Raw genomic sequence first — 10,000 nt, 5'->3', positions numbered from 1 at the left:
GTAACCTCCACCTGCCGACAACAAACACCGTCAGTCACTCAGACCAGACAGACTGTCCACATCTGTCCACATCTGTCCACACATGGACAGCAACTAGCTGACCACAGTCAGTTTCATCTTGAAATTCAACATTTTAAAATTAATAAAACATTGAATCACCAGGAGGCTGGACTGTCAACAACAGGGAATAAAAAATCCCTTAATTTGATAGATTAAAATCTATTTAACATTTCAGCACACAGATTAGGGTGAAAGGTGACAAAAATCCTTCAGAAAGGGATAAAACAGAAAATGAGCTCGTGCTTCATAAAAGTGAGATTAATGTGTCTAATAAAGCATTTAATCATAATAATACAATTTAGGTAAATAATATGAGAGCTGAATGTATTTAAAGGAGCGTGATGTCGCAGGTTTGGAGGTATTTATCTGTTCCTGAGGAGCCTGGTGTTACGCATCATTTGGTAATCAAGTAATCAGGTCTCCATGTTATTTATTGATTCGGTGATTGTGACAGCAGCCGATTATTACAGTTTCATGTTATCATTCACATAACGAAAGGACGGCGTCTTCGATATTACTGTGACAAAGTGAGGGCGTTTTTTCTGATAAAATCATTATTTTTCTAAGGTTCTTTCGCTGCAGCCGCCGCTGCGGCTCAGTGACTGATGAACTGTAACGTTCTGTTAGCTCACATTAGCACCGACCTGACACTCTCCGTTCATGAATCGTTCCTTCTTCTCTCTCTGCTGCGGACCTCTGGATGTTTAACTGGGACTCAGTCTGATCCTCACGGCTCCATCTTGTGTCTCTGTCCGGATGGAAGGACCTGAGCTGCCGGTAAACGCTCGTCTTCTGTCGGTAAAGATCGCCGCTGCCCGCCGCTCGGTTTCAGGTTAAACAGAAGCCGCGACCACCGGAGCCACAGCAGGCTCTTTTTCAGAAGGGAATCCTAGATTTGCGTAATTCTCGCGAGATATTTTAAAGCGCTTGTTCTTTTTTGTGCTAATAATGTCAGCGAAAGAATTAATACTTTTTGGTTGAAATATGTTAGTTTTAGGGACGTTAAGGTTAGAGGAAAATCATGATTTGTGTTAAAATGATCACTCTCGCGAGATCGCAGGTTTGGGGTTCCCTTTTAAACATGACCCCGCAGCTACCAAGCTAACGGAACTAACATGCTGCGCTTCCGCTTTGCTATTTCATAATAAAAGCATATCGTTGTCATGACGACGTATATACAAATCGAGATGAATGAGAAAATCAAACAGCGGTGGTAGAAGTTTACTAAAGTATTAATACCGTACTGTATAAATACTCTGTTACAAGTAGAAGTCCTGCATTTAAAATGTTTACCTCTAAGTAAAAGTGTGTGATTTCACGAGGAAATGTATAAAGTACGAAGTACAAATGTTTGAAAAAAAGAAATCTCAACCTGCGTAAAATGACTGAAAACATCAAAATAGTTGATAACAAATTTTCTTTCACTTCACTGATTGAGTAATAAACTAATTATTTTAGCTGTGACTGTAACAAAATTAAAATAAAAAGAATCAATAAATGGCTTAATCAATAAATATTTACTTTGACTTTCTATGTGCTTTAATTTTCCATTTAATCTATTTTTGTATCAAGTTTTAATTAATAAATATTATATTAAAGTAAAATCTGAAAAATGATTCTTGATTTACACTCAAATTAAAACCTCACAGTGTATACACTTTCACTGCTTTTTAATTTTGCTTTGGGTCTTTTTGTGTTATTTCTTCTTATAAAGCAGTAACAATATCATTTTAAAATATATTATGTTATTCATTTCTTCCTGTGTTTGAAATACAAACTCAAAAAAAAAAAAAAAAGCTTATGACAGATGATGTCTGAAATTATTATTATTATTATTATTATTATTATTATTATTATTATTATTATTATTGTTATTATTACTACTACTACGACTACTATTGTTACGTTGTTGTTGTTTTGTTTGTGACTTGATTGAGTTGTCTTATTTTGAAAGCATAATTACCGGTCCTGTTCTTGTCACCTGTGCACACTTGACACTGCTTCAATGTGTCAGCAACACAGCGCGAGACCGAAGACAGCCGATCAGAGCCGATCAGAGCCGAAGTTCAGTCAGCTCTCACAGCTGAGTGTTCTTCAGAGGGAAATTTGATATTTGTTTTTTCCTGCTGACGTGTTTCTGTGAGTCGTTTGTGGACGCTGCGTCAGCTGAGACATGAAATCACTGCTGAGTCGAGTGAGAGCATCAATAATTCACAGAGAGCAGACAGACAGACAGAGGACACAAGTACAGATACTCACGTAAAAGTAGAAGTACTGATTCAACTTGTTTACTGCAGTAAAAGTGAAAAGCTCAGGCTCTGAAATGTCCTCAAAGTGTAAAAGTAAAATGTCATCCTCTGAAGGACATTGAAGGACAACTGAACCTCAGCTTTTCCGTCTCTGTCTGTTGCACAGTCTCTGTTGTGTTGTTTTGTTTTTTTTGTTACATCTTATATCATTTTTATCTTGACACATCTTGTTTTGTTGTTTTCGTATCGTTACGTCTTGTTACATAATTTTTGTCTTTTATGTAATTTTTGTTTTGCTAATCTAACAATCCGGTCCAATCATGTGATGAATGTATCAACAATTGGCAGAGTTCATCACCGGTTGTTCTAGAGAGTGACAGGTGCTGCTCGAAGATGTCGTCAGGGTCACAAGACACACCCACTGACCACAAGACACACCCACTGAGAACAGGACACACCCACTGAGAACAGGACACACCCACTGACCACAAGACACACCCACTGAGAACAGGACACACCCACTGACCACAAGACACACCCACTGAGAACAGGACACACCCACTGACCACAAGACACACCCATTGAGAACAGGACACACCCACAGAATACAAGACACACCCACTGACCACAAGACACACCCACTGAGCATATAACAACATGACTGATTTTAATGGGGTTTTAGTCTGATTTTGTCTGTGAAGTCACTTCCTGGACCCCCTCTTTTATTGATTTATGTCTTTTTACTAATTTATATTATTTACTTCACTTCAACTTTTTGTTCCCTGCTGTTTACCTTTGCTAGTGTTTAAAAATGATTTTTAAATCAGTCTGCCATTTTTATTTCTGTCTTGTAGCACTTTATTTTGAAAGGTGCTACATAAATAAACATTTTATTCGACTAAAACCGTTCAGATGAGTCAAATGATTAAAACTAAATCAAAATGAACATTGACACACGTGGATCATGACACGCTGCTCACTCACCAGAGTGCCGACAGGAAGAGGCGGAGCCAGAGGAGGCGGCTGCAGGCAGGATGAGGAGGAGGACGAGGAGGAGAAGCGCTGTCCGGTGTCAGGAGGGGAGGAGAAAGAGCGCAGCCTCCTGGTCTCTGGACGCCTCGGCTCTGTCAGGTACGTCTCCAGCCGAAAGACGCTGACCTCCTCCTGCTGACGGGGGGGAGGAGGAGGAGGGGGAGGAGGGGGGGAGGAGAGGCTGTGGGCTGGGAGGAGGAGGAGGAGGAGGAGGAGGAGGAGGAGGAGGAGAGAGTCAGTATCTGAGTGTAAAGGAAACCTGTAAATGAGGAAACATCACTCCCTGCAGGAAACAGTAAGTCACTGCACGCACACACACACATACACACACACTTTTCAGGTATCTGTAGTTTATCCTCAATGACAGAACCTTTTCTTTGTATTATGGTGCAAAGAACTCTTGATAGAAAAAAGTTCTTCAAGGACTTTAAAAACCCTCTAAGAACTATTTTGTCCAAAAAGGGTTCTTATTGGAACCCTTCATTTTACAGAGAACACTTGAGAAACCCTTTCTTCAAAAAATGGTTCTTCAGAGGTCGATGGTTCTGGGAAGAACCTCAGACCTTCAGGAAGAACCAACTTGGAATCTATTTCTAAGAGTGTAGAATTAGATTAGGGTCAGGGGGTGGGGTCTGGTTTTAGGGTTACACTTGTAGAAATAAAAGGGGCAAACTAACCCAAAAACCCACTTCGTACAAAGAACCCTTGATGAAAAAATTGTGTGTGAGTGTGTGTGTGTGTGTGTGTGTGTGTGTGTGTGTGTGTGTGTGTGTGTGTGTGTGTGAGAGAGAGAGAGAGAGAGAGAGAGAGAATGTAGAATGTAGGTTACTTTGTACCTCAAACACACACTTAGTCAGAAACACACACCAATCCACTGATAGGAAACTCCACATAGTGAGGTGAGAGACAGGCACTTTAACAGATTAACACACACACACACACACACACACACACACACACACACACACACACACACACACACACACACACACACACAAACACACACACACACACACACACACACACACAAACACACACATACACACACACACACACACTTTCTCTCTCTGTGAGAACTGTCCATACCAAACTCTGGACTAGTGAGAGACGGATTAAAAACAGACCTGAGCAGCCTCCTGACATTTCAGTCCAAATACACTGGATCCTACATTTCCCATGATTCACCTGGATAGTCTCTTTCATAGTTGTTACTATGCAGAACAGACCATTGCCATGAAGAACAGACCGTTGCTATGAAGAACATACTGTTGCTATGAAGAACAGACCGTTGCTATGAAGAACATACTGTTGCTATGAAGAACAGACCGTTGCTATGAAGAACAGACTGTTGCTATGGATGCAGATCGTGTCATAGACTCTGGAGGAGTGATAAAATTATTTTAAAATCCATAAAATCCTTTTAAAATGAACATTTTGTGTCAAATAACTGATTTTCTTTCTTTTTTGTAAGTAAAATATATACATATATAAATATATGTATAATATCGGTGATAACGTACAGTGAGTGGGTCATTATTACAAAATAAACACATATTAAAGATGATTCAGGACTGATTGTTCCCGTCTTAATGTGCTGATAAGATCATGACGACGGGGACAGAAATACATTTTTATATCTTATACACTGTACAGTTCTCAAACATTAAAATAAACTTAATGTCTGAAGATGTGATGAATTTTAGATTTCCCTTTTTATTTTAACTGATAATGAGCTAATTATGCTGATTACACAAACTGACCAACATTTTGTTGTTTTATTAATTTTTAGAATTTCATCCAATAGGCAGTTATATTTATATTTTAGTCATAAAAGTTTATAGGAAACAAGATCACTGGATGGAAGAATGCCGTTCCTTCAAACATCCAGTGGATTATCTTAGAATTTAAAACAAAGACACCACCAAGGTTACAACTGACAGATACACAGTTTCCACAAGATATGTTCTGTGGAGGAACCTTGAGCAGTGAATCTGAGGTACTATTCTGTTTGTCAGACATGTTCTCAGAGAACCTGCAAAATCTTAACGTGATTCTGAACTTCTGCAACTTCTCTTTGTTTTTTGTTATACACTCTTAGAAATAAGGGTTCCAAAGGAGTTCTTTCTAAAAGGCTAAGGTTAAACCCAGAACCACTTGCTTTTGGAGAACCCTATTTTGAAGAAAGGGTTTGTCAAGGGTTCTTAGTGAAACTAAGGGTTCCATTAAGAACCCCTTTCATCCAAAGAAATCATTGAAGAACTTTTGTGTGAAGGGTTCTTTGTTCCATAAGATAAAAAGGTTCTCAGTAGAACCTCCTTGGTGGGTTCTTGATTAAACCCTTGGAGTATAAAAAGGTTCTCTGTAGAACTCCCTCAGTCCCTCTGAGTAGTTATTGTTAGCGGTTGATCTGTGTAGCTAACATTAGCGATTGGTCTGTGTAGCTAACGTTAGCTGATGGTCTCTGTAGCTAACGTTAGCAATTGGTCTAGCTAACGTTAGCGATTGGTCTGTGTAGCTAACGTTAGCGGCTGGTCTTTGTAGCTAACGTTAGCGGTTCGTCTGTGTAGCTAATGTTAGCAATTGGTCTAGCTAACATTAGCGATTGGTCTGTGTAGCTAACGTTAGCGGCTGGTCTTTGTAGCTAACGTTAGCGGTTGGTCTGTGTAGCTAGCATTAGCGGCTGGTTTTACCAATGGATGTTTCTTTAAATTTGATTTTGAAACAAGATAACAGAGACATTGTAAATTTGTAATCCTGCTAATAATCCATTTTAACTAAATGTAACTGTAATCTCTTTCTTGTAACTGTAGTAGAATACAGTTACCTTCTTTTTGTATCCTAATTCCGTGATCCTGCTGTATGTCAGGTTTCGTTATCTTACTCTTGTCCAGAGGGCCAATGGGTTCTGACATCCCCCTGCTCATCTGTCTGAACTCGTCCCCCGGCCCCCTGTCCATCTGTCCATCTCCGTCCTCGCTGCAGGACGTCCTGCGTCCCGTCCGTCTTTGCAGCAGCTCCCTCCTCTTCCTGTTGGACAGAGGAAGCAGCTGGACATAGAGGGTCCCACAGGGTTCCGACCGCCGTCGCAGCACCCGTCTGTCCGCCTCCCTCTGCCTCCTGTCGGTCTGTCTTCCCGCTCTGTCCTCCACAATGATCCATGATGCAGACTTCCTCCGTTCCTTCCCTCTGCATGTCTCCGTCTTCCTCCTGTCTGTCCCATACTCCCACTCCTCTTTGTCCTCCATGTTTGTTTCAGACTTCCTGCGTTCTTTCTTCCTGCTGGTCTCACTCTTCCTCTCGTCCATCTTGTCCTCCATCTGTCCACAGGGCTCAGACTTCCTCCTCAGCATACGTCTGTGTGTCTGTCTGTCTCTCCTCTGCTCCTCTTCCTCCTCTTCCTCCTGTCCTCCTCCGTACGGTTCACTCCTCCTCCTCCCCGTCCACCTCTCCTTCTCCTTCCACTTCCTCACCATCAGGCTGCTCAGACGTTTCATCGCCATCGAGTCAGTTCATTCAGAAAACACAAAAATAAAACGAACGGAAACGAAATAAAAATGTCAAAACTCTCCGGCTTTCAAACGGTGCCACCATCCTCCATTTATCAAACCTTTCAATTCTGTGCTATAAAATACACAAACCTGACAGCTAACGTGGCTAATGTGTCTGTTACTGTGAAAAATGAAACAGATCTAAAGTCTCCTGATGTTTAGCTTCATGTTGTTATAAGTACGACATCAGCTGCCGCTGTTCGACAAAACTATCAAATAAACAAATACAGAAAAATTCAAACAAAACTGCACGTTATCAGTTCGACTAAACCAGTCGACCAAACTGAAATAAAAATATGACACAAAATCAATCAAAGAAATTACAGCTAAAATTTAAACATATTCTGGGATGTCGTAAATAAGAATAAAGAAGTGAAGCTTCATCAATAAGTTAATTAAAAGAATGTTTATGTCACAAACATTTAAATCAAACTAAACTAAATCTAAAGATCAGTGTCATCAAAATATAAAAATATTTAACTCAACAAATATTGATAAATCAAAAGAAACCAAACTAAATTTACTTTGTTTCAGTTAATTAAAATAATTATCAGGCTTCAGCCAATTGTGAGGCTCTCCTCACAGAAAAACCTGCTCTGATTGGCTAATGCAGAATCTGATGAAAAGTTCTGAATAAAGAGAACGTCAGTAAAAAACCTCACAGAACCAGAGAACCGGAGAACCTGACCCTGAAAAAGAAGACAAAGCAACAAGTCAAACACCAGGCGTCGGGAAGAGAAACACTGAATCAAACGCTGCTTCTGTTCGTTCCACAAACTGCGTCTTTAAAGTCCAATCCACCCTGTCCTCCGTCCGGTCTGGTCCTCAGGTGAGACGGACGGACAGACAGGTGATCAGGTGAGACGGACGGACAGACAGGTGATCAGGTGAGACAGACGGACAAGAAAGAGTCAGTGAAAGAGTTTGTCCTCAGAGTGTTTCAGCCCTGCAGAGTATCACTCTTCACTGTGTGTGTGTGTGTGTGTGTGTGTGTGTGTGTGTGTGTGTGATGTTAGCCACACCCCCGTCTCCTGTTTACACTGTAAAAAGTGTAGAAACTAAAATCAGGCTGTTAAACACAGACAGTCGAGTTTAAACAGGAGATGAATTTAGTAAATTAAAGCTGCAAATAAACTTGTTTTTAAGCACATGATCACATTCATGTATGTCAGTGATATTCAACTTGTGGCCCATGGGCCAAATTTGGCCCTCAGTAGGGTTCTAAGTGGCCCTCAATTAGAATGAAAGTAGTTCCAGTTGATTCTACTGCAGGAAGAAAGTAGTTCCTACATGAAGTAACCATGTGATCATTTCTGGAGAGACGCTGCTGTTGAGTTTTTCAAATGTGTTTTTGTCTCTTTGAGACGCAACTTAATATGTAACAAAACAAAAACAACATAACAAAACAAAAACAACATAACAAAACAAAAACAACATAACAAAACAAAAACAACATAACAAGACAAAAGTGATGTTTGCTGGTGGCATATTTTCAGCCTCAGAGAGACACTTTTTTCAGTGTGCCTCTGTGTGTGTGTGTGTGTGTGTGTGTGTGTGTGTGTGTGTGTGTGTGTGTGCGTGTGTGTGTGTGTGTGTGTGTGTGAGGATGACAAAAACAAAAGCAGTCTCTCTGCTCCATCTGAGCCTGATGTGCTTCAGTTTATTAAAGGATCACAGTTACACAGATTATAAAACAGCAGCAGCAGGAGTCCACACACACACACACACACACACACACACACACACGCACACACACACGCACACACACATGCACACACACACACACACACACACACACACACACACACACACACACACACTGAGCTTTGTTTAACTCTAGTTTGACAGCTACAATCACCCTCAGTTTGGACTGACAGGTGCATTAACTGTAGTGTGGAGGAGAAGGTAAGTTAACCCTCAGGTTGGACTGACAGGCAGAGCAGTGACCCTAACAGCTGCAGAAACACACAGAAATGTCTCCCTCTGGCTCGGAGAACCTGATCATAACAAAACTATAACAGGGACGACACACACACACACACACACACACACACACACACACACACACACACACACACACACACACACACCTGATACTGCTGAGGTCAGCTCAGGACACCTGACTCTGGAGGGTCTGTGTAACTTCAGATGTTTGCAGCTGCACTGCTGCATCATGGGGGATCAGAGTTTGGGGGGGTGGGGGGCAGTAACTCTCCAGGGTCCACATACATAGATGGTCATGTGACCTGCGTAGGCAGCCAAGCCCTGTCACAATAACTGCAGTTTGAAAGACTGGACTGCGTGTGCTGCGACGCCAATCTGACAACGTCATATGAAACACTGCAACCAAAAAATCATTTCCCCATAGACTTACATAATCGGTTTACTTTTAGAATTCAGTATATTTTATGTGCACATTATATAAACCTGTATGTGTGTCTGTTACCTGACCTCGAGCTCAAAAGATGTTTGTTGTTGTAGTTTTGTCATGTTTCATGTAACATGTTGAAAACCTGATTAACGCTGTGAAAGAGTCACTGTTCGGTTACGTTTAGGAGAAAACGACAAAAGTCACATGACACTGAAGTGACTCACAACATAAAGTCATGTGACGTGATGTCACTTCAGGCTCGCCACACAAAACAAAAGTCATGTGACACACAGAACATTCCATTACTTTTAAACTTTAAATAGCATTTTGGTTCTACACAGGACATTTATCTGACATGGAACTAACATATGTTCCCAGAACATTCTCAGAAGGTTAGTTGAATGTTTTGGGAACGTTGCTTTAAACAAAAACATTAGTGAAACATTCTGAGAACGTTATACAAGGCAAAGAGCAGGGAACCTCAGGAGAACATTACTTCACTGGAACATATGCACCATGTTCTTACAACGCTGTGAGAGGGTTACCAAAGAGAAAGAACAATGGAAGGAACGTTCTGGGGAATCTCATGGAAACATTGTGTGTTAGTTGGATATTTGGTCACACATTCTTCTCCAGTCAACGTGTGTGTGTGTGTGTGTGTGCGTGTGTGTGTGTGTGTGTGTGTGTGTGTGTGTGTGTGTGTGTGTGTGTGTGTGTGCGTGGGTGTGTGTGAGATAGAG

At 41.0% G+C, this 10,000-nt stretch overlaps 2 protein-coding genes across 2 annotated transcripts in view; both read right to left on the bottom strand.

The window, feature by feature from the left end:
• The window catches only part of LOC146307932 (5'-AMP-activated protein kinase subunit gamma-2-like), a 38,362-nt gene that overhangs the window by 11,503 nt on the left and 16,859 nt on the right, over positions 1-10,000 (bottom strand). The window contains exons 5-6 of the mRNA XM_084710426.1: positions 3,294-3,529; positions 1-11 (exon numbers count right to left, since the gene is read on the bottom strand). The exon at positions 1-11 is cut by the window's left edge and continues 38 nt beyond it. Coding sequence (XP_084566552.1) covers positions 1-11; positions 3,294-3,529 — 247 coding nt within the window. The remainder of the gene's footprint in view (positions 12-3,293; positions 3,530-10,000) is intronic.
• Positions 6,116-7,741, bottom strand: LOC146307933 (uncharacterized). Its single transcript, XM_084710375.1, has one exon. It carries the CDS (start codon positions 6,839-6,841, stop codon positions 6,116-6,118), a length of 726 nt encoding a protein of 241 aa, XP_084566501.1. The 5' UTR covers positions 6,842-7,741.

Source organism: Lutjanus erythropterus, chromosome 21 (assembly GCF_056507025.1).
Source record: "Lutjanus erythropterus isolate fLutEry1 chromosome 21, fLutEry1.hap2, whole genome shotgun sequence".
Taxonomy (NCBI): Eukaryota; Metazoa; Chordata; class Actinopteri; order Lutjaniformes; family Lutjanidae; genus Lutjanus; species Lutjanus erythropterus.
The sequence above is the reverse complement of the archived record's forward strand: the minus strand, read 5'-3'. Positions and strand labels throughout refer to the sequence as shown.